This window comes from Lynx rufus, unplaced genomic scaffold (assembly GCF_022079265.1).
Source record: "Lynx rufus isolate CCGP_SWC_20201006 ecotype Redwood Valley unplaced genomic scaffold, mLynRuf1.p SCAF_5, whole genome shotgun sequence".
NCBI lineage: Eukaryota > Metazoa > Chordata > Mammalia > Carnivora > Felidae > Lynx > Lynx rufus.
Window position 1 is genome coordinate 36,567,371 of NW_025814867.1, and position 25,171 is coordinate 36,592,541.

Below are 25,171 nucleotides of genomic sequence, written 5' to 3' on the forward strand. Positions count from 1 at the left end.
TGTCATACTCTGCCAGCCTCAAGTATTTGTCAGTGGGCTGTAGGTTATAAGGAAATTTAATTTTATCTGCCATTTCCTTCTGCCTTTGTTTCCCACATCATTACGGTGTTTTATGTATATTGGTTTAATCTTATTCAAAAGCCTATATATACAGGTAAGTATTATTGTTAAGCTACTGTAACAAATTCCCAAAGTTCAGTGGCTTAACACAATAGATTATTTTTCCTTTATAAAAACAGTCCAGTTTGGCTCCAAGATGGCGGTATTAAGGATGGGGGTTCATGAAAGTGGTGGGACCTCTGCTCCACCCAGAAATTTGGGGACCCAGGCTAGCGGAATCCCCGCCTTCTATAATATGTTGTTCCTAAGTGTTTTTTCCTCTTTTCTTTGGATTACTTTATTTTTTTTCTTTAATACTGCACATTTCTGTTTATTCAGTATCAAGTCCTATCCTATCTTCTTTCCTTTCCAGTTGTATTGAGATATGATTGACATATAACATCGTATTAAGGTGTACAACATAATGATTTGATATATGTATATGTGTATGTGAAATGATCACAAGTTTGGTTAACATCCATCTCCTCAACTATTTATAAGTTTTTTTCTTGTGATGAGAACTTTAAAGGTTTACTCTTTCTGGGGTACCTAGGTGGCTTAGTCATTTGAGCGTCTGACTCTTGATTTTGGCTTAGGTCATGATCTCAGGGTCGTGGGATTGAACCCCGCATGGGGCTCCTCACTGAGCATGGAGTCTGTTTAAGATTCTCTCTCCCTCTCCCTCTGTGCCTCTTCCTCACTTGTGCAAACTTGCTCTCTCTCTCTCTCAAATAAATAAAAATGAAAAAAAACAAAACAAAAAAGATTTACTCTTTCAGCAACTTTCAGGTATACAATGGAATATTGTTAACTATAGTCACCATGCTATCCATTACATCCCCAGGACTTATATATCTTGTAATCAGGAGTTTGGACCTTTTGTCCACCTTCACCCATTTCCCCTACCCCATCCCCTGCCTCTGATAACCACCAAACTGTTCTGTTTCTATGAGTTTGGTTTTTTTTTTAGATTCCACATATAAGTGAAAACATAATGCTTTTAAGGTCCAGCCATGTTGTTGCATATGATAGGATTTCCTTCTTTTTTTAATGACTGAATAATACGCCATTATATATATATATATATATATATATATATATATTTTTTTTTTTTTTTTTTTTGCACATTTTCTTTATCTGTCAGTGGACACTTAAGTTGTTGCCATGTCTTAGCTATTGTAAAAAATGCTGCTATGAACATGGGGTACAGATATCTCTTCAAGATGCTGATTTGGTTCCTTCAGATACATACCCAGAAGTGGGATTGATAGATCATATGGTAGTTCTATTTTTAATTTTTGGAGAGACCTCTATACATTTTTCTCCAGTGGCTGTGCCAATTTACATTCCCACCAATGGTGCACAATAGTTCCCTTTTCTCCACATCCTTGCCAGCACTTAGTATCTCTTGTAAAATAGCCATTGTTTTGGTAATAGCCATTCCAACAGGTGCAAAGTGATATCTCATTGTGGTTTTGAATTGTATTTTGTATTTCTCTGTAGATTAGTAATGTTGAGCATCTTTTCAAGTATCTGTTGGCCATTTGTACATCTTCCTTGGAGAAATGTTCGTTCAATTCCTCTGCACATTTGTTTAATTGAATTATTTTTTTGCTATCAAGTTGTATGAGTTCTTTATATATTTTGGATATTGATCCTTTATCTGATACATGATTAGCACATATTTTCTCCCATTCCATAGGTTGCCTTTTCATTTTGTTGACTATTTCTTCCGCTCTGCAGAAGCTTTTTAGTTTGATGTAGTCCCACTTGGTTATTTTTGCTTTTGTTGTCTTTGCTTTTAGTGTCAAATCCAAAAAGTTATTGCCAAGACTGGTGTCAAGGAGCTTACCCCCTGTGTTTTCTTCTAGGAGTTTTATGGTTTCAGGTCTTACATTTAAGTATTTAATCCATTTTGACTTGATTTTTGTGGATAGTATAAGATAGGGGTTCCATTTCCTTCTTTTCCATGTGGCTGTCCAGTTTTTCCAACACCATTTATTGAAGACACTGCCCTTTCTCCATTGTATATTCTTGGTTCCTTTGTCATAAGTTAATGAACTATATATGCATGGGTTTATTTCTGGTATCTCTGTTCTGTTCCATTGGTCTCTGTGTCTGTTTTTATGCTAATACCATACTGTTTTGATTGCTGTAGTTTTTGATATAGTTTAATGTCAGGAAGTGTGATCCTTCCAGCTTTGTTCTTCTTTCTCAAGAGTGCTTTGTTTATTTGGTTGTTTTGTTTGTTTTTTGTGGTTACATACAAATTTTAGGATTGTATTTCCTATTTTTGTGAAAAATGCTATTGGAACTTTGACTCTGTAAATTGCTTTGAATAGTATAGCTATTTTAACAGTATTCATTCAGCTGATCATCACAGAACATCTTTCCATTTATTTGTGTCTTCTTTAGATTTTTCCATCAGTGTCTTAGTTTGCAGTATACAGGTCTTTCATCTTGCTAGTTAAATTTATTCCTAGGTATTTTATTCTTTTTGATGCAATTATAAACAGGGTTGTTTTCTTAATTTCTCTCTCTGAGAATTTGTTGTTCGTGTATAGAAATGCAACTAATTTTTGTATATTGATTTTGTGTCCTGCAACTTTACTGAATTCATTTCTTAGCTCTGACAGCTTTTTGGTGGACTCTTTAGATTGTTCTATATATATATATATATATATATATATATATATATATATATATACCCTGCAAATAGACACAGTATCATTTCTTGCATTCTAATTTGGACGTCTTTTATTTCATTTTCTTACCTAATTGCTCTGTGAAGGACTTCCAGTACTATGTTGAATAAAAGTGTGTGAGAGTGGGTGTCCTTTTCTTGTTCCTGATCTTAGAGGAAAAGCTCTCAGCTTTTCACTATTGTGTATGATGAGTACCATTGACTTTGAGGTTTATGTTTAATTACAGCTTTAACCTAAGCCAAATCAAAGTTTTGGAGCTTATAACAGCGTTAGTCTCTACTCCATTGGAAGGGAGCTTGGACCAGATAGCAATTCAGCTTTCTTCCCGAGCTAAATGCCTGTGATTCTGTGTGACAGTGTTCTTAGCTCTGTTATTGTAGAGTTTGTAAGTGCAAAGGAGCTCCCTAAAAAAGGTTGAGAGCTTATTTTGGGATATGGACCAGAGAATCCTTGGGTCTCAGGTACATGAAGGGCTCCTAGAGGTCACCCACATCAGCCCCCCTCCCGCCCACACACAGCATTGCCAGCAGGTGGCTGCCCACACTTGACCCCCTCCTTGAGCAGGAGGGCTCATTCTGTACTGATACTGATGCTGCCAAACCCCCTCTGGACTGTCAGCAGTTTTCTAAAACATATTTCGAGGGCATGGAGTTCCTGCCCTCGGCAATGGCAGTGGTTGTCTACGAGGGACCTGGCACTCCATGCCTCATCGTGATCAAGTCACGGAATGAGCCGGCAGTGAGCCCAGGGTTTAGTCAAAGCTCTGTCGGTAAGCGTGCTTCTAGCCTGAAAAAAGCCCTCCTTGGGCAAAACCCCTTGATCTGTGGCATGCATCAGTGCTCTCATTCACGCGTCTGTCCAGAACAAAATCCTGTTTCTGTGTAGTATTGTTAACACAGACAACACAGCTTTCAGAAAGCAGAAGTGGCCTTGGCAACCTCCATTTCCAGGTGTGCCTGATTCACGTTGCACAGCTGTGATTCTCAGGCCCTTGTAAGCTATTTTTATTTTCTGCCTGTGAAATTTGGCTTTCAACACGCAAACCTTCATTGTAGGCTTGTATTTCTAGTTTTTCAGCCTTGCCTATTTAATGTTCTGTGCTTTCCTTGACATTTTAACAAACTTTTAATTGACACAGTTTGCTTGCAAAATAAAAAAGAATCAGCTAGCTGTATTTTTAATGTGGCTTTGTGATGAGTAAATCATGCCAACTGCATGTTCTCCCTTTTTTTGTTGAGGTACTTATAGTTGCTCTTGACATTCTAAAGTAAGAATATGCCAATTTCAGATGTCGCTACTTCTGCAACTTGAGGAGGAGCAAAGCAGTGAAGTTGGATGGAACACAGGCTTCTCCTACAATGTCAGAAAGAGATCACTGGGGAGTACATAAGATTGAAAATCCTGGCTTGATGAATTAGTTATTTCAATCTGTTCTGGTCCCGAGAAATGATCAGGCTCCTTGACAAGTTTATCCTTTTAGAGCTGGAAAAAAACCTCTAAGGAGAGAGTGGCAGGAACATGTGTAGTTCAGAAATGGTAGAGGGGGTGGGGGGCGGAAGCCTTTAATATTTCAGGGATTAAAAACACTAACTCTGCAGATTACCTGCCTCAAATCCTTTCTGGGAAGAAATGGTAGTTAGATAATTCATGTTGTATATTTGAACACATGTAAAATAGGGAATAAAAGGTCTTGATGCTAGAACAGGCACCACAGTCAGCAGGCTGAGGGATGTCACTCTGCCATGTGTCACTGCCGAATTGCACCTGAGCAAGCCAGCGCTGATGTTTCTTAAACATCTAATTATGACTGTATGTGCTTTGATTGCTAGATCTGAAAAGTGCCAGTACTGTCATTATTTTTTAGAGTAATTGTGTGTATTGTCAAATCTTCTCCAATGGTTTTTGCAGACCACCCCTTGCTCCCTCGTTCCTAACAGAACTCTGATTCTGTGCCTGCCTCCACCCTCTCCCTTCCTCTATGGGCCTCTAGCAGGAGGTGAATCCCAGGTGTTTTCACTTACTTGCTCTGGCCCATTGCTGGAGCCCGTGATGGGTTTGCACCTGACACTATTCTTCAATAAGACATTAGGAGAAATCCACTGGAGGGTTTCTGGGAAAGCTTTCCTTGCTTCTAGTAGAAATATGCAAGATCGTCCCTTCTGCCTCTTCAGATTGCCAAGTGTGGTGGTGATGGCTGCGAGTGTGGCCACCATCTCAAAACCCCTGAAGGAAGTCATCCTAGGGACAGGACAAAGACAGAGGATGGCAGAGAGTCCAGACAGGGACAGGTTCTGGCTTCCTGATGATGCTTTTGGGGTTGCTGAATTAACTAACCTTGGAGCTGCCATTCCTCAACTATGTTTCGTTATGTGAGAATATGGATGAGTCCCTTTGCATTAGCTAGCATTTTTTTCTTACCTGCAGCCAAGCCATCTTCAAAGATGCATAAGTAGTTTTTTTTAAGTTTTTTTTTTTAAGTTTATTTATTTATGTTGAGAGACAGAGAGAGAGAGAGCATGCGAGGGAGGGGCAGAGAGAAAGGGAGAGAGAGAATCCCAAGTAGGCTTTGCACTGTCAGTGCAGAGCCCGACATGGGGCTCAATCTCACAAACTGTGAGAGCATGACCTGAGCTGAAATCAGGAGTATGACACTTAACCAGCTGAGTTACCCAGGTGCCCCCAAAGATGCATAAATAATTTAAGATAGGGGCGCCTGGGTGGCTCAGTCGGTTGAGCCTCTGACTTTAGCTCAGGTCACGATCTCACGGTCCGTGAGTTCGAGCCCCACGTCGGGCTCTGGGCTGATGGCTCAGAGCCTGGAGCCTGCTTCCGATTCTGTGTCTCCCTCTCTCTCTGCCCCTCCCCCGTTCATGCTCTGTTTCTCTCTGTCTCAAAAATAAATAAACGTTAAAAAAAATTAAAAAAAAATAATTTAAGATAAAATAAAAAATAAAACTCAAAAAGAACAAAGGTTATCATAACCATGATTCATTTATATCACATCTAAGAGTGACATTCTTAAAGTTTATTTATTTATTTTGAGAGAGAAAGAGAAAGAGCAGGGAAGGGGCAGAAAGAGAGAGGGAGAGAGAGAATTCTAAGGAAGTTCCATGCGGCCAGCATAGAGCCCAATGTGGGGCTCAAACCCACAAACCGTGAGATCATGTAAGAGTGACATTCTTAAATATGTGATGAGATTTTTCTAATGCAATTTGTTATGAATATGTATGTGCGTGTTCATCATTACCTACAGAAGGAGCCCCCAAGAAGAGGACCAATGTCATTTAGTGCTGGTGGCAAGTTCTAGTTAGGATATTGGCTTGGCTGCTTTAACAGAAGTGAAACAACAGTGATTTTAGAAGGTTGTGAGATTATTTATTCTCTCCCAAAGCAGTTTGGACTGACAGGCAGTCGGGGAAATGGGTAGCCTGCCCAGTGAGGTCATCCAGGGTTCTTCTGGGTTATCCACTAGGATGTTATCTCCATGCGCATCAAGAAAGCTGGCTTACCACCCCACCAGTGATTCAGAGCATGGGAAATGGTGGAAGAAGGAAGGTCAGAATGAGATAGGACTGATAGCCTCCTTTTGACCCAGAATTGCACATAATACTTGTAAGCATAAGTCATTGGCCAAGTTGATCATATGACAACAGCTAGTTGCAAGGGATTCTGGGAAATAGTATCCCTAGCTGAATGGCCATGTATCCAGCTAAAACGTAGAGGATTCCATTAGTAAGAAAAAAGAGCAAATAGACACCTGAGAACAGTTAGAAGTGTCTGCCACATAGTGTGTCCTCTACAGTGGAGAGGGAGAGCGTAATGAGGACAAAGCGCTGGGTGTCACTCTCTGTGAAGTAAGGACTTGTGTCACAGGTCCAGTCTCCCTAAGCAGCCTGGAGCCGTATGCCAGTCCTGACCTGGCCTCTCTTCTGGTCAACCAAGGGACTTGAATCAGTGATGTTTAAAACCTCTTCAAGCTCTGACCTCCTATGGCATAGTCCTGCAGGCATTCTAGTTATAGAGCTGGGGCAGAGACAAAGTGGAAGCAGAGTGAGTACTTCATATGTGGGTGGCAGGTATTAAAACCATACAAAAAGTCACTGCTAACTTATTGAGCACTTATTAGGAGCCAGGTACTGTGCTGGATCCCTTACACCTGTTAACCTCGTTAGCCCTGACACAACCTGTGAGCTGGAGCCTATGGTTGTTTCCATTTCATAGATGGGGAAACTGTGGCTCAGTAAGGGTGTGAGAAAGGCTCTAGACCTAGCCAACCGATCCCTGAGCCCCCATGCTTAACTACGTGTTGTGGGAAGGGCTGGGACATGAGGTGGGATTTGTGGGGTGTGGCCAGATCATAGTGAACCCTGCAAGTAGGGTTAAAGAGGCTTGGGCCTGATGCTGCCCTTCATCGGGGCCAGGCTTGGGATTGATCTGCAGCATGGATTGGCATCCCCACCGTTACCCCATAGCCAGGGGATGGCTGTTGCCACGTGCGTCACATCTGGGCATGATCTCTCACTATCCCAGGGTAAAAGACAGGCTGTTCTTTAGGAGGAGAGTACCTGGTAAGAGATGAGCCCCAGGAGGGTCAGCTTTGGGTCAGAGTGCAGGATGAGGCACACCACTTGCCTAACAGGCATCCTTTAAGGTGTTCGCCCCTGTGAGTCGAGCTGAGCCTGTGGCCTGCTCCTGTCCTGTATTCCCAAAGGAGGCCGGTGCCAGGAAGGCACAGAACCTGGCCCTAGAAAGTGAGAGCGGTCCGTGAAATTGGCCTGTCCTTTAAGCTGGCACTGATTAGTGGCGTGGATTCTGGGATCACGTTCCTCCTGCTCCGGCCTGGAAATTAGTGGCTTTGTGCCCAAAGGGAGTTCCAGAGAGGGAATGGGCATCAGTGCATGTATTGTCTTGATGGTGGGACTCCTTGGGGTCATCAGATCGGCTGGTCTGGGTAGGGGGAGTGAGACCCTTGCAGCCCACCTGCCTGGGGGTGCCAGCCAGAGGTGAGGACTCCCTGGCCTGGCCCCATGGGGCCTCTGGGCAGCCAGATTTCCTTGGGCACAGCAGCCTCACTCAAGGTGCAGCTGTTGGGTGGTGCCTGGACTAACCCACCTCCCTTCTCTGGCTCTTGACACTCAGTACAAACAGTGCAAACCTTCCTGTTGCCCCCCAGCAGCCAGTACAGTTTTACTTAGTGCTTTTTCTTTGGTTCATTCTGTTTTCCTCAAGTGCAATTATAAACACACCAGCTCCAATCTGCTCTTCAAGACTGAGCCTTAGGGGCGCCTGGGTGGCTCAGTCAGCTCAGCATCCGACTTCAGCTTAGGTCATGATCTCATGGTTCGTGAGTTCGGGCCCCACGTTCAGCTCTGTGCTGACAGCTCGGAGCCTGGAACCTGCTTCAGATTCTGTGTCTCCCTCTCTCTCTGCTCCCCCCACCCCGCCCTGCCTCGCCCCGTGTGTGCACGCTCTCTCTCTCTCCCCCTTTCTCTCCCTCCCTCCCTCTCACTCTCTCTCAAGAATAAATAAACATTTTAAGAAAATAAAAAAAAAAGACTGAGCTCTAGCTGAGCCTCTTCCAGAAATCTTATCCGCTCCCTTTAGGTCTACGTGGTTCTCCTCCTCTCCCCACTCCCACTTCCCCCTGATGGCACCGGTTTCATATGGTGTAATGGTCTTTTTACTCATTGGTCCGCTGACAAGTCTGTGAGCTTCCTTCCTTTCTTTTTTTTTTTTTTAACTTTTAATTTCAAACATACACAAAAGCAGAGAGGATCATATAGTACATCCTCAAGAATCCCTTACCCAGCTCCAAGAGTTGTCAGCATGTTGCCAATCTTGATTTATTAAGTCCTCCTCAACCTGCTCCCACCCTGAATATTTTAAAGCAGTTCCTAGATCTTGTATCATTTTTCCATATATACTTCTGGACCTTTTAGCTGTGAGCTTCAGGATGACAGTACTGTGTCCTGTATCCTGTGTCCTGTGTCCACAGCACTGTGGATGATACCTGACACATATTGGCTCTTGAGAAATAATGTTGTTTTGAGTCGACTAATTGGGTGAATGAATTGGCTTCAGCCCCTAGAACTGAGCATGCATTCTGGATGCTGGAATTTGAATAACAGAATGTGAATAGCTGCTAGGAGCCCACAGCTTCCTTGGTGCCTGTCCTGCTGCCTGGGGTTTCCAGGAGGTTCTGAAATCTGTCTGTTATTTATGAGACTTTAAGGTTGGTTTATTCTTAGTCAAGCATCTTTGATTTTGCAATGAAACTCTACTTTGAGGTGACATGGGGTAGAGAGGACTATTAAGATGTAACTTTTACCTTTGCTTGGTTCATATTTAGTTCACAATTATAGCCTTGGGGTTTGATTTTTTTTTTTAATTATAATACCATATTTACTTGGGCCAAAGTGATTAAGACCAAAAAAAAACAAAGTATAGAATACATCTAAAGCATTTTCTTTAATAACATCTTTCTATTCCTGGTAATGGTATTTTAACTACGCAAATAAGAGATAATTGAATACACATTTTTCTTTCAAGCAGTTGTGGTCATGTTTAAAACCGTGAATTCTGTACACTTTGAAGGGAACCCTGAGACCAGAGTCACTAGATGTGGCATTTCTCACTCTTACGAGGTAGAAAAGCAGGCCAGGGTTTGGGTTTTTGGAAATCTCTGGTGGTAGAATGGTAGTTTGTAAAAATGTCTTTGACATGTTCCTTTTTACTTTTAAATTCAGAAACAGTATTTACCACAATATAATGGGAAGTGCCTATTGACTGGTCCTTTTTTCAAAATTATATTCTAAAATATTTTCTTTCACCATTCAGATCTGTTGTAAAGTTAAATTAAAGTTGGCTGGGTTTTCTGTTCGTTTTATTTTTTGCTGTTTCATCAGGAATTCAGAGTAATAATTCTGTTTCTGGATTTAAGATATTTTTACCATGTGGTTTTAGCGCAGGGAATAAGGCTGCGCCCAGTAGACATCTGATGACTATGTAACTTATATGAAACATAAAACAGTTGTTTCTACAGAAGTATTTATAGGAGTTGGATTTGGTCACCATGCCATATTGAGTCTAGAGTGTCTTTTCCTTGGAAGGTAGGGGGTGGGACTTGAGGATGTCTGAGGACAAGGAGATGTGGATGCCGTGCTGAAGTAGGTCATGAGCCAGCATCTCATCCTGCTGCTGTAGCAGTGAATCTTCCCATGCACTTTATTTTCTGGGCTGTGAGTGAGCAGGCGGTGGGGTTTCTGCCATGGACCCAGAGACCTGGCTTTCACTTGGCATGACTTGGACAAGTCTGATGGAGTGTCTGGGGGAGTCACAGTATACCCCAGGAGTGTGTGTGCACACAGCCCCCATGGAAGGAATACGCAGGAACACGCCTGGAGGGAACCACGGATTGTGTGACTTCCTGAGCGGCTGTGTGAGCCTCCTCCCTGCAGATGGAAAAGAGAATGGGTTCTCTGGAGAATGGGCCAGAGCTCAGGCCACAGAGACAGAGCCCATTGGCTGGTAATCCTCGTCTTCTTAGGATGGGCCCAACAGAAGCTGACATAGATGTTCCAGGCTGGAAAACCTGTGGCGGGGGTTGGGGGGACACCACAGATGAGTCAGCTGAGGGAAGGCTCGTCATGGTGGAGGAGTCAGGAACGGGGCTGCTAACGTGGCTGACTGCTCTGATGGCTGGGGCTGGTGAGTAGGGAAGTGGCCAGTGGCCAGTGGCCAGGATTTGGAAGAGGAACCACAGCACGGGGCAGAAACAGCAGCTCAGGGGAAAAGGCAAGTCTTTGTGTTTAGATAATGATGCAAGGATTCCTCCAAAGCTGGGCAGTCAAACACAGCATGTGCCTACTGCTGCTGCTGTGTGTATGTTTGCTCCTCACTGCCTTCCCGCTCTTACTCTTATTCCCAATCTTATTAACATCGGGATCCTCGACTCGGAGAAACGAAGTTAGTTGTCAAAGAGACACACAGAAGGTAAGCGGCAGAGCAGGGAATTGACCCAGATCTGCAGGTCAGTGGAGCCTCCTTTTTGCCTCTGCATCATGACTCCTCTCAACTGAGGAAGTATCCTCCCCGAAGGCAACTTTTCTCTGAACCATGCGCCCGGGGGCCCACATGGCACCTGCACGTGGGTACACACACACACACACACACACACACACACACACATATACACATTGGGGTCCTAGCTCTAGCTGCAAACTCATTTGTCTGGTTAAAATTTATTTAACCATTTTAAAAAATGAAGAAAGGGGTGCCTGGGTGACTTAGTTAAGCATCCCAACATCGGCTCAGGTCATGGTCTTCTACCCACGTGGGGCTCTGTGCTGACAGCTCAGGGCCTGGAGCTCATTTCGGATTCTGGGTCTCCCTCTCTCTCTGCCCCTCCTCTGCTTGCACTCTGTCTCTGTCTCTCTCTCTCTGTCAAAAATAAATATTTTTAAAAATCTAATAAAAAAAATTGAGAACAAAGCATGACCTTCCTCTCCAAGTTTTCTAGGAAAATAAGCCCCAGAAGAAGGCATGTGTTCTTCCTGGGGCTGGATGTTGCCACCCCTTCCCTCCAGTCTGTGTGCACAACCCCCCGGGGCGGTGATCACACCAGGCCTGTCCCCAGCCCAAGTGGAAGTAATGAGACTCTGACCACATCCCTGGCATTTGCATTTGGTGGTGGTGCCATAGGAGAGTCAGAGGGGGAGGGTGCAGAAATCCTGAGAGCGTTCGGGGGGAAAGCATGGGTGTTCCCAGATTGAGGCCCGTGTCATCAAATGGAAAAGCTACAGATATGTAGAGAATGTCAGTAGCCTAAAAACTAGAAGCAGTCAGGCAGTTACACAATCCCTGCCATCTGGTTAACGCGACACATCCTCAGTATTTTAAATCTGGAACTAAATATAGACCTTTCTGAAAAAGCACGCAGCATATTGAGGAGTGTAGGCAAGTAGAGCTTTGCGTGTGCTTCCTGCAGATGACGATATGGAGCTCTAGAGCCTGGCTTAGAAATCCCTAGGAAAGACGCAAGGCATTTCTTCTTTGTCGTATCAATTAGCTTTCGTTTTGTATCAAGTCCCAAAACGGAGTGGCTTCAAACAGCAACCATTAAATTTGCTTTTGATCTGTGGGTTGGCCATGCAGTCTTTAGTCTGTGCTGACTTTCTTCGTATCCATCTGCTGGTGGCATGGCCAGGCTGGCCTTGCTCACATGTGTGGTGATGGGCAGGCTGGTTGTTTGAAGAGAACCTCAGTGGGGACCCCTTGCTTTGGTTCCATGTGGTCTCTCACGGCCTCCAGGAAGACAGATGGTAGCCGGGTGTCTTTCCATGGTGGCCACAGTGTTCCAGAAGCAGCAAAGGAGGACAGGCCCCAATGCATAAGTACTTCTCAAGCCTCTTCTTATAGCTGTTACTGTTGTCTCCACTGGCTGAAGTGAATACCTTGTCCAAGCCTAGAGTCCATGTGGGAGGAAACGACACAGGCCATGGATACAGAAAAGCGTGAACAAATTGGGGACTATCACTACTACAAATCCACCATACTCTAAGCCTGAGATTTAACTCCTTGAGTAGTGGTTGTTTCCACCTAAGGCCCACCAGAAGACAGCTCTGAACAGTATTGTGGTTCATCCTCATGTAAAAAAGGCAGTGTCAGGTAAAACCGTAGGTGGAGTACTGGTGGCCTCACCTGCCAGAAAGTGTGGTAGAAAATCCGCTGAGAGGCTGGAAGCAGCAAGTAGTTGAAGGGCCAGACCTGGCCCAGCACAAGAAGAAAGACCCTCGCCTCCCATACCCAAATGCAGAGCAACCAAGTGGCAGGTCTGGTCTCTGAGGTACTGAAGCAAGAGGTACCCCCAGGCTCAGAAGTCAGAGGTGGGTGATTTCCCAGAGCAGCAAGGTTGTTTCCCAGGCTCAGAGTGAGAGAGAGGCCGAAGTCAGCATTTGAGCCGGAGCTACAGAAGGAGGGATGTGGACGCGAACAGGTGAACGTTGAGTACTCTCGTACGTGGAGGAACCAACGAAACAGGTGAGGGAACTATTCCTGTTACCTAGGAGGAGGGAAGAAGTGGCAAAGTGAACTGAGAGAAAGATGAGGTAGTAATGCTAATAACAACCATTGTCCTTTGAATGTCTGTCACATACTGGGGATTGTGCATAGTCTTTCCTGAGGGAATTAGTCCTGAGTCACAGATGAGGAAACTGAGTCCTAGAGAGGTTAAAGAACTGGCCTATGTCACTAAGATGAGTGTTCTGGCCCAGGTGTGTCTGACTCCCCAGGGCTGTGCCTGTCTTTCAGCACCATACTGCTGGTGGGGTGCACAAGAAAGAACATCTTTAGGGGGCCCTCAGTGGCTCAGTCGGTTGGGCATCTGACTCTTGATTTCAGCTCAGGTTATGATCTCACAGTTCATGGGTTCACGCCCTGCATCAGGCTCTGCACTGATAGCACAGAGCCTGCTTGGGATATTCTCTCTCTCTCTCTCTCTCTCTCTGCACCGCCACCCCCCCAACAAACAAACTTAAGAAGATATAAAGAACATTTTTATGCAGCAAGGACTGTAGAGCCCTCTTAACAGTAGAGCTCAGAAACACCCCAAAGGTCATCTCCCAGGCAGGAACACTGGAAGATGTTCATGTAAAGGAAAAGATGGTGGCCTCAGAAGGTGTCATGGTAACAGAAGGGGGAGGAGGGCATAAAGAAAAGCTCCAGCGTATTTATTGTCAGGGGTACAGAGAGATACCCCACAGGAGACATTTGCTCTGAACTTCCTCCTCATTTTGTGGTCTGATCTCCACCCACATACCCCACTCACCTTCCCCAATCAGAAGGATCACCTTATAAGAAGGTCATTGATAAAGTGGAATAAGGGGCGCCTGGGTGGCGCAGTCGGTTAAGCGTCCGACTTCAGCCAGGTCACGATCTCGCGGTCCGTGAGTTCGAGCCCCACGTCAGGCTCTGGGCTGATGGCTCAGAGCCTGGAGCCTGTTTCCGATTCTGTGTCTCCCTCTCTCTCTGCCTCTCCCCCGTTCATGCTCTGTCTCTCTCTGTCCCAAAAATAAATAAACGTTGAAAAAAAAAATTAAAAAAAAAAAGTGGAATAAATTGAATCAGGAATTACTGAGGTAAGGAGAGGGCTTTGAAACCCACAGACTGTTTAACAAGGAGCTGCCAGCTGTTTTCGAGTATCTAAGAAGCCAGCACATGCCAAGAGTCAACTTGTTCTGTGTTGATCCACAGCTTGCAGCTAGAATCAGTGTGCAGACCTATTGGGAGACACTACAACAAGTAAAAACAAACTGTAGAGGCACAGAGATCTTGTTTGTATCTTGCCGCCATGATTTAATAACGTGTGCTGTTGATTTGGTTTTCTGCCTGCGTATTAGAAGCACACACATCTGCCCTGCAGAGAGTAAAGGAGGTCATGTCAAGGGCCCCACATGGTGGCTGGTTCACATTGTGCTCTGTGAATGGAAACCTAGGGAATGATGGTTGTGAGCAGTTAGAAGTTCCTCGTTCCAGGGCGCCTGGATGGCTCAGTCCGTTAAGCATCTGACTTCGGCTCAGGTCATGATCTCAAGGTTTGTGAGTTCGAACCCCATGTCGGGCTTACTGCTGCCAGTGCAGAGCCTGCTTCAGATCCTCTGTCCACCTCTCTCTCTGCCCCTGCCCCCTCACGTGCTCTCTCTTTTAAAAAAAAAATTTTTTTTTTTTTAAAGAAGTTCCTGGTCTCTGGGGAAGCAGAGCAAAGTTAGAAGGCTGCCAAGGGGCTCATACCTAGGTTGCAAGGGTGGCTGAGGGAGCATTGTTATTCTGCCCACATGGGGTATGTTTTGAAAACACTGTGGCCAGTGTTTGTAGGTGAATGTTGTCGCCTTCCACGCTCAACCCCTGGGGAGCTGGGCCAGGCAGTAGAGGCTATCTAGGGTGGAGGGCAGAAACCTTGACTCCGATTTTCCTTAGGTTGTTTTCCTATGGGGAGGTTTACTGTTGAACAATCAGCTGAGCATTACCAAAGACACCCCCCGAGGTCAAGGTGGCCCAGAGCCACCCAGGCTTAACACTTTGTTTCTGGGATTGGGGTTTATCAGCATCAAGGGTTCACCCTCCTTGTTGCCACAGAAAGGAATACCTGTAGTGCTATAGTCCAATGGACCCAGGTTCTGTCTCCTACTGTGACCTCACCCTCCTTGGGGGTTCAGTGCAGAAGTCATTGCCCCTCACCAAGCACAGATTCTGCTGAGCTGCTTTCAGATCCACGCGTGTCTTTTCAGACCCTCTCAGGTAGAGTTTATGAGGAGTTTGAATTTTGGAAACAGAGAACATTTATTTGGGGTCCCAAATACATTAAATCTGGGGTGGGATCAGCCAGGGTAGTATGCCGTTTTAGCCATGATGCTAAACTTGTGAGTCTAATGAGTCCCCTCCAAGGCAGGGAGGGGGTGTCCCCAGGAGGCGTTGCAGGTCATTTTGGGACGCTAGGCACCGGCCCTTGGTTAGGGGTGGTGACTAAAGGGACAGAAGCAGTGCTTATTTGAAGGTCTAAGGTTGGGACCTGTTTGTTAACAGAGATGCTGGTTGCCAAAGTACAGGCTCACTTGTGAGGTGCAAGTGTATTTGTGTTAGTCTTTTAGCAAATGTTCTCTTTTTGTAGAAAGTCTGACAAATGTCTTTAAAGGAGTGGTTCCCAAAATCCCCTGCAGGGCCCTTGCTGGGGTTAGGGGCTGGGAGATAAGGGACTCCAGCGCTCTGGATCATACTTCATTCCCTACCAATACACTTTTTAAAAAAAATAGGTGAGATGAGATAAAATTCGCATACCATCCAGTTCACCCAGAGTGCACAATTCAATAGCTTTTAGGTTATGTTATTCGCAAAGGTATGCAACCCTCCCCACATCAGTAAATGAGTTTTGTCTGGTTGCGTCTCTTGGGGCTCTGAAGGAGATTGTATCCGAAAGAGGAAAAGATGCCTCCACTAAGAGAAGGTTTGAAATTTTTGTTGTCCTCTTACTGTACCACGTTGAATCTTTTCTGAGGAGAGTGTCGTTTTCAAGTTCTATCTGGAACCCCAGAGAGAATCAGGAGATAAACTGGATGTCTAAGACTGACGGGTTACCACCTAGAGCCAGCATTCACTTTTCTCACCAGTGCCCATCATTCACCATTTTTTTAACGTCCTTTTGCACTGCTCTGACGTGGTTAGAGGAAATAAGCATGGGTGGAATGGGGCTGTGGGAAGACCAGCAGACGCCGCTGAAATAGGGTCACCGGTCCAGATGCGAAGAGGCCTTTGATTAGCAGATGGAGCTATGAGTGTAGGGACGAGTCCTCTGGCACACTCCAGCCATCCCCAAAGGCGTTACTGCGGGACGTGTGACAGTGACTGGCATTCAGGTGAAGGATTAAAATTTTAAAAAGACCAGAATCATATTAGCCCAATATTCACCAAAAAAGGTTGAAGATGTAGAAGTTGGTTGTCCGCATTGGGTGAGTACGTGCTGGTCAGTAAACACTTGTCTGTCTGGCACACTGTAAGTGCTCGATAAATTTCCTTACCTTTTTCTTTGGAAAGGTCATGCTGGAAAGTATCTCATTTTCTTTTGATGTCAGATCAACGAAGCGTTCACGAATTGGTTTCCTCCTCTTAATGTGAAGGGATCGTTCTCGGCTGCTCTTACTTGGGGGCAAGGACGTAACCAACAGTGGGCTATTGTTCTCCGACTAGGATTCCCGCTTCCCTGCTGGAGGACTGGGCTAATTGGATTATTTTCAGTTGACAAACTTGGTTTTCCACCTCAGAACACATGTTTATTGCCTCTGTTTTATTCACAGGATGTGTTCCCGATTGGAGGTGAAACCATGAAAGGAAAATAGAACGAATAATAATGCTTTTCCGCAATCGCTTCTTGCTGCTGCTGGCCCTGGCTGCCCTGCTGGCCTTTGTGAGCCTCAGCCTGCAGTTCTGTGAGTATCGCCTGGTGTCACTGGGTCGTGGTAGGGGAGGGGGCTTCATTCTGAAATAGAGGGCCCTTGTGGGGAGCAAACAAGTAGGCCCCAAAGCCTTTGTTTTTCAAATGAACAATGCAGTTTAAAACAACTGAGTCTTTTTATTGTTGGTACTGATGGTGAATGGTTGTGAGTACAAATCCCAAACTGCAGAGCATTGTCCTGAGTGTCTTTTTTGGCCATAAGGAACTAGAGTGCTCACTAGGCCTCATGATACGTTTTTGGCTTTTGCACAGATTACTAAATTGCCCAGTTATTCTGCCTTGGATTCCCAAGGCAGAGACACTGAGTGGTCTGGCTTGAGAAGGGATATTTGGCTGCTGGTTGGTTCTTTGAGCGTCAGGTGTCTGTTTTATGTTCGGTGAACTGTGGGGCTGCCGTTGTTGGGGAGGGTGGGGGAATTAGGTACCAAACTCTGTTTCCTGGGGCAGCAAGGACCATGCATGGGAAGTCTTGTGTGGTGAGGAAGAGCAGGGCCGATGAAGTCAGTCCACGGACCTCACCGCCCAACACTTTGTCCTTCACGGGGAGCCTGTGCTCAGGCTGGGCCCTAAATCTGTGCACCCCACTGCTCCCCAAGAGTGGCCATCCTCTAACAGAGATCCAGCCCTGGCACGTCCTTGGTTGGAACCCCTCAGCTGTGGGTTCCACTGGTGTCTGGGAGGCTCTTTGCCCTCTAGGCTCCACCTCCACCCGGCGCCCCCCCACCCCCCCCCGCCCTTGATCTCTGTGCTGTAGCAGTGCTGAGTTACTTAGCATTCTCTACATGTTTACTCTGTTCTCTGTGCCCAGATCCCATCAGCCCCTCTGTCTGGAGTGCCATCCTCCTCACCTCCTTCCCATCCTTTTCTCCACATGGTTCATTCAGTCCTTTTCTCCTCTAGAAACCTTCCATAACCCCCTCACCCCTAACTTGGTCTGGTGCTTCTTTGATGCACATCCAGGATGCCCTAAACCTGTTCCCCTCCTTACATTAACCATGTAGTATTCTAATGCTCAGTTCTTGTGTCTCTTCCTTCAACAAGACTGTCTGTTCAGGGGCACCTGGGTGGCTCAGTCGGTTAAGTGTCTGACTCTTGGTTTCGGCTCAGGTCATGATCCCATGGTTTGTGAGTTCGAGGCCCAAGTTGGGCTCTGCACTGACAGCTCAGAGCCTGCTTGGAATTCTACCTTTCTCTCCACCCCATCCCTGCTTGTGCATGTGCTTTTTTTTTTTTTTTTTTTGCTTGTTCATAACCTGTGCGTGTTCTCTCTCTGAAAAATAAACTTTAAAATATATATGTATAAAACTCTGTGTTCTCTGAGAGCAGGGACCATGTCCTGTTTCCCCCTATACCCTAGGAATTGCACTGCCAATGACACAGTAGGTGTTTCATGACTGTTTATTAAACGAATGAATGAACTACACCTGCTCCAAAAAACAGGCTGATCCTAATTCCCTCTCCTTCTGGTGCTGTGTACTTGAAGCTGACAATGTAAGATGCTGGCAATTTTTTTTTTTTTTTTTTTTTTTTTTTTTTTGCTGTCACCTGCCTTCCCTCCATTATACCACCTCACCCTGATGGGTGGGAGACAAGTGGTTGGCACCCATCACTGCCTAGGACAGCTCTGTGAGGAGGTGGCGTTTCTGTTGCCGTTTGAATGATGGAAAGAAGAGCAGGTGGTTCAGCAAGTGGGTTGTTCTGAGTGCACTGGGGAACGTGGGACAGACTTGGCACTTGGAATAAGTGGTTTGAAGTGAGGAGGCTTTGAGCAGGTTTCCCTGACACACCTCCATGTGACATACTCCATGCACACGTCCGGTACATGTGACAGGCTATCTCTAATACTAAAGACTATTAAAAATACTCCTTTTATCCTTCCAGGATAGGAAACGAGGTCAAGAGAGGGTGGGCATAGGAAGTTTAAAGATACTCCAGATGGTTAATGAACCATAAAATACGAATCCTTTCTAAAAAGACATGTGCTAGGACCCTCGGCAGTTTAATTGTTCATAACTCGTCATGAAAAATTTTTCTCTCCTTTGGTTGGAGAGGTAGGAGGGTACAATCAACCTTGAGTTTTATTCTGAGAAGCTGACGGGTCCCGAGACATGAATGTGGGTTACTTGTGTTTGCTGCGTTTCTTTTGCATGAGGTGGTTTCCACGTCACTGAATTGGCCAGTGTGTTTTGCTTATATAACTCTTCTGAAAGTACCTTCTGTTTTAGGAGAGCCAATTTTCAGCCATACTTTTTTTTTAAGGAAAATTTTGCAGAGTAAATTAGGCTGCCTGGGTTTGAGCTCTTTATTCTTGGCTACATCGGAGTTCGGGAAGATATTAAGATATGGATGTTCTTACTGCTGTTCTACTTCTAGGTAAACTGTAACTTTGGAATTTACCCATTTCTGTAGAAATGGAGTTTAATTGCTTTATTTAATTGCGTCGCGGGTTGCTGGTTATTATGGTGTGAGGAATGGCACTAATTGATAATACGAAGGTATATGTTTGACTAACGCTTGTGTGTTCATTCCTACCCTAAATTATATGGACTTTTTTTCATCATTTCTTTTGACTAATTTTTGAATGCCAAATTAGCACACGTAACTATTTTAGGTAATATTTTTGAGGCAGTCAAACATAACGTAGTTTTTCTCATGCGTTAAGTGAACAGTATAGTTTTATTTGCTTTCTGCAATGATCATGTATTTTGTCTTGTTGATAGTTTTCTTTTTCTGGTGTTTTGAATATGGGAAAGTTATGACCCGGGTTACAATTTAAAAATCATGTTGTTTAAATAAGCATTTCTTCCTCTTGGTGCAGAAAGTGGGTCTGTGAACCCGGGTATGTTTATTAAGTGCTTATGTGTGTTGGGCATTTTTCTACAGTGTCGGGGTGGAGGTGGTATGGAAAGGATATAAAAAAGGTTAAGACACAGTTCATAGTTTCTCAAAATATGTTTCTTTTAAATGGCGTTAATGCTAACAGCCTCTAATGAAAATCATTCATTTTGTATTTCCAAGTCCTTGATGTTTTTGAATTTGGAAATAGGGAAATTATGAAATTCCTGATGTTTGAATTGTAGAAGGGAACAAGGAAGGCATGCCTATCTTTAGTTCTGGTTAAAATGTTTACAAGTGGAAAAATTACTTCTCAAATTAAGGCACTCCGTTAGTGCAACTGGGCAAGAGGGCCAGGACGTGAAGACTTGTGAATGATTAGTTATTTTCTAATCATTAGTTATGTTAGATTAGATTAGTTAGATTAGTTATGTTTCTGCTCTTTGTGCTCTTTTGTAATCGTCCATTTTCTTGCTTCGGCTCAGCCTTTCTTTAATTCTTATTTTATGCTCATTTCACCATGTTCCACCCAGCATTCCCAAGATGGCAGTGTGACAGGAGTGCGCAGGCTCTGGAATGACAGCCTTAGATTTGAATGCTGCTCTGACACCTACCAGCCATGTGCCCTTGGGCAAGTTCGACTTCTCAGAGCCTGTGTTTCTTCTGTAAAATGGAATTAATTGCTGCTTTGCAATGCTGGTGTGAGAACAGACACCTTGCAGGGAAACCCTTGGCTTATGGAAGCATAGTCAGTGTAAACCTTTTAAGCAATAGCACGGAGTCCCGTTACCACATACCATCTTCAGAAACCAGGGCTCTTGGTGTCCCACAGGCTGCCGAGCCTTGTGACCCTTCAACCACTTGTCAGGGAGGAGGCTTTTGAAATATATCTTACATTTATTTGGGTTTGATTAGACTTCATTGGCCGAGATAGCAACCAGTCTACAACTGGGCACATGGCACCTATATCTGGGGGCAATTTTCCTGGGCAGAGCCCCACTTGACCAGAGCAGATTCTGAAGGAAATTCCGAAGATGGATTAGAGGTTCAGATCCCCAGGCAGAAGAGGGAAAGTTACCCGCAGTCGTGAAAGCCAGGGCTGTCTTCACTATCTGAAGAACCTTTTCTGCAGGAGTCATACCTGTTCTCTGTTGGCCCAGGTGACCATGGGGACACATTCCAGTTAGGCAGAAGGTGGAACAGCCTAAAGGTCAGTGTCATACAGAGGTGGAATGCAGAGTGTGCAAATTCTGGAGCCTTACTCTGCAAAGAGAAGAATATTAGGTCATTGGGCCTGATTAAGGTCTCTTAAAGCTTCGAAGTTTCATGAATTTTACCTTTTTTGGTTGATCCAGTGCCATGAGTATGGATAACTTTGTCCTTCAGCAAATGTTCCTTGCGTTTCCACCACGGGTTAGATCCTGGGCCGGTAGCTTAATCCCTCAAAGGCCACAGGAGCCATTTGTCTACTGGAAGAGAATCATGACAGACACTTGGAATACAGATTGCATTGTGCTAACACAGGTAAGAGGCGATAGCATGTAAGGTGAGAGGGGGTAAGAACATGGCTAAAGAGTTAGACTGCCTGGATCAAATCCCTGTCCTGCCACTTACCAGCTAGGTGATCTCAGCCATATCATTAACCCTCTCCATACCTCAGTTTCCTCATCTGTAGAATAGGGATAATGATGGTTCCTATTTCATAGGGTTAGTAAAGGATTAAGTGAGGTCATGTTTATAAAACACCTAGAACAGTGGCTGGCGCATAGTGATTGGTGTATGTATGTTTGTTAAATAAAGTGGATTAGAGATCATTTATGGCAGGGTGATATGGGACGATAGAGGACGAGAAGCTAATTTAGACTGGGAGTTCAGGGAAGACTCCCCAGCAGAGGTGACCTCCTTGAGGGATGAGTAGACGTTGGCCGTGGAGGAAGGTGAGAAGAGCATTCCTGCAGATGGAGATGGTGTGCAAAGGCAGTGAGAGAGCAGGACCAGTTTAATCACCTGTGTGTAGCTATTAACGTGGACAAAGGCTGGGGCCACCTCCATCCCCACGTGACGTCCTGAAGCCTCTGGGGAGCCACTGAAGGAGGGAACACACCAGCAGATTTATGTCTTGGAAGGACCACAGTCTGGGATAGTGTTTGCCAAGTGTGGGCTCCTGAGCACCTTGAGCAGACTGGCCCTGGGGACTTGTAAAGAGTACATATTCCAAAAACAAAAAAAGAGCACATTTTGTGCCCTTCCTCCAGAATCCAAATTTTGGCAGGAATGGGACCCAGAAATCTACATTTTTGACAAGTTCCCTGGGTGAGTCTAGTGAGCACAAATTTTGGACACTCCTTGTTTGGAGGCTGATGGAAGCACGAAGCCGGGAGGCAACTCGGGCCATTTTGCCTCCATAAACGTCTGAGGGTGGCACCCTGAAGGTGTTGGCCCAGGGAAGAAGAAGCAAAGCCAAAACGGCAGGTGATGGGTTGGTAGAGTAGGTCACGGTGATGGGAGAAGAGGGAAGACCCCATCAGGACACACGGGAGTCTGCCTGGGGTAGTTCGGTGAATGCCTTATTCACTAATCCATTCATGCGTTCATTCACGTAAACATCCTCATCTCCCCCTGGGTTAAGTGTGCCAAAGGCTCAAGGCCCAGCCCATGACATGGCCTGCCCACAACATGGCCTGGGAGGTAACCACGTGGAGCTGATGGCTCCGTGGGACTGAATAAGGCCCAGACAAGTGGACAAGCTGGTCACAGAGCAGGACGGGTAGTTGGGGGGTGTCTCTGAGGTGCATGGAGGTCATTGGAGGTCCCCAAAGGCTGACTGGGTACTACGTACTGCTGGAAAGTGGGTTTCAGGATCTGAGCCTAAGAGAGACTCTGTCCAGACCCCCTGCTGGGGCACTCTGTGTTCACTGAAGCCATGACTTGGAGAGACCAGGTCTCCTGGGGGCATGTAGAAGCCACTCCAGACTGACAGTTTTGTTTGGCCCAACCAATGTTTTCACATTTTTGCTTTTATTTATGAATGTTTTAGAACTTAGGCAGTTTCACCTAAACTTCCAGCCCCTCTTTAAAAAAAAAAAAAAAAAAACTTCCAGCAAGCTGAGACCCATGGTCCCTTGCAGCGAGAGTAGCTAGAGCAAGCAGCGAGGTAGTGGCCGCTCCCCATGGGGGTGTGCAAGCTCTCCTTTCTCCACAGTCTCCACTTGCTAAGCCCTGTCACCTTGGAGTTTGTGCCCTGTCACACAGGTAGAGGAAAGAGAGGACAGGGCAAAGATGAAATCTGGGCAGACAGAGGAAGGGAAGCCATGAAGGAGACAGAATGGCAGCAGATGGGGCGCTTGGGTGGCTCAGTCGGTTGAGCAGCCAACTTCGGCTCGGGTCACGATCTCGCGGTTTGTGAGTTCGAGCCCCGTGTCAGGCTCTGTGCTGATAGCTCAGAGCCTGGAGCCTATTTCAGATTCTGTGTCTCCCTCTCTCTCTCTGCCCCTCCCCCACTCATGTTTGCTCGTGCTTTCTCTCTCTCTCTCTCTGTGTCAAAAAAATAAATAAACATTAAAAAAATTAAAAACAAAAACAAAAAAAGAATGGCAGCAGAGAGGTGGGTTTCCAAAGCCAAGGGAAACAGGTGGGCAGATGAGGAGCCTCAGCTTAATCACGTGTGTGTGCGCACGCGCGCACAGTAGGCACCCCAGCCGAACCGGCTTAGTGTGTGAGTCATTTGTGTGTGCGTAGTATGAGTGGTGGCGTGTACATGTGTCTTCAGTAGTCTCCCAGGTAGCTCTCTTCCGGCAGGGCCACCATTTTCCCACAGCCTGCAGTCCTCACACCCCCTCCCCTTTTATATGCTACTTTGGATCGATCGTCCTCTGGGAAGTGGAATAACCAAGTTTGCTGGAACCGTGTGTAAATTAAAAGAAAATTGCCTCTGAGGAGGAGAGTGAGGAGCCCCCGACAGGTGCCTGGGTATTGTGATTTTTGCCTTGATTATTCACACCCCGGCCTCAGCCTGCTCTTTGTAGTTGACTGTTGACGTTCACAGCTTCCGCTTTTTTGCACGCACCCTTGAAGGTCTGGGGTAGATGGGGGTAGGGATTTTGCTGAGGCACAAATTTGGATAATAATAGCTGGGAGTGAGCTCCTGGCTGCTGAGCAGGCCTGGCCCTGCCAGCCAACTGGGGGCCTTGTGGTTCCCTGCCCTTCATCTTGAGTCCATTTTATGGAGGAAAGCGTGTGCCCCAGTGGTGTGTGTGAAGAGGAGATTCATGAAGATTTAGTGTTTTCATGACAAAGATTTGAGGATGCCAAAGTCCTTAGGTGCTATGTACTCTATTTTAAAAGCCACAGTAAGGTTCCTCCTAGGATTTTATTTTGGTGAATTGGAGTCAAAAAGAATGAGGAGTTAAATATGAGGGTTTGCATTTTTATCCTAAGTTCTGTTCATAATATCCCAATCTCGACATTATCACTAAAGTTTTACATGTAGTATTTTTAAAATTTCAATCCTTTTCTTGGAGACTTATTTTCTGTTTGATTTCTGAGAGGTTTAATTTTGTTTTTTCTCTGAATGATTCATATCCAACTACCACATAGATTGAGTTTCCCTTCCTGTCAATACTGTTGAATTGACACACACATGTATTCCCATATAAAATACCATATGTACTTTATATGTACATAATATATTATGGACAACCTTCCAAGTGATTACAGATGGGTGTATATGTAATCATGGTGTAATGGCTGCGGGAGTATTTACCATTGGACACTTCTGTTGCCTTCCCCCTGTGTCTGTTATAAGCAACGCTTTCATAAACATCTTGGAATGCACATTTCCATCCTCTCACCTAATTATTCTTTTTTTTAAATTTTTTTAAGTTTACTTATTTATTTTGAGAGAGAGAGCAAGCAGGGGAGGGGCAGAGAGGGAGAGAGAGAATCCCAAGCAGGCTCCATGCTTTCAGCACAGAGCCCTACGTGGGGCTCAAACTGAAACACGAGATCATGATTTGAGTCGGACTCTTAACTGACTGAGCCACCCAGGCGCCTCTTGCCTAATTATTTTTAAGAGAAATTCTCTAAGATCAGAAACTAGGAAGGAAGGAGAGAAGGAAGGGAGGAAGAAATGAAGGAGGGAGGGAGGGAGGAAGGGGAAAGAAAGAGAGAAACAATGCCCCCACTCTGGAAATGCCCCCCACACATTAAATATGTCTATTTTTAGCTCATGGAAGGGCCTGCTATGGGATACTCTCACCCCTCCTCCAGTGTAACTACAACGTGAACATGTTCATCGCATAAGACATGTGACGAAAGTGGATTTGGCACACTTAATTTTGACACTTACCTACAGAATTTTTTCACCCACAAGGAAGGGAATCTCATTTTAGAGAAGAGGAGACTATCAGGGCTAGTCAGTAAAACTAGAAAACGTTAGCCAAAGTAGCCAGTGAACTTCGGAGCATATCTGCATATGCCAGGACTGTGTGAGGAGAGGAACAAAATAGGAGAGGAAAGCTGCAGGTGTTTA

At 45.2% G+C, this 25,171-nt stretch overlaps 1 protein-coding gene across 2 annotated transcripts in view; it reads left to right on the forward strand.

The window, feature by feature from the left end:
- Window positions 1-25,171, forward strand: part of PXYLP1 (2-phosphoxylose phosphatase 1) — a 73,041-nt gene that overhangs the window by 19,883 nt on the left and 27,987 nt on the right. For both annotated transcript variants that reach the window (XM_047100095.1, XM_047100096.1), the window contains exon 3: window positions 16,649-16,780. In XM_047100095.1, the coding sequence (XP_046956051.1) occupies window positions 16,702-16,780 (79 nt within the window). In that variant the 5' untranslated portion in view covers window positions 16,649-16,701. The remainder of the gene's footprint in view (window positions 1-16,648; window positions 16,781-25,171) is intronic.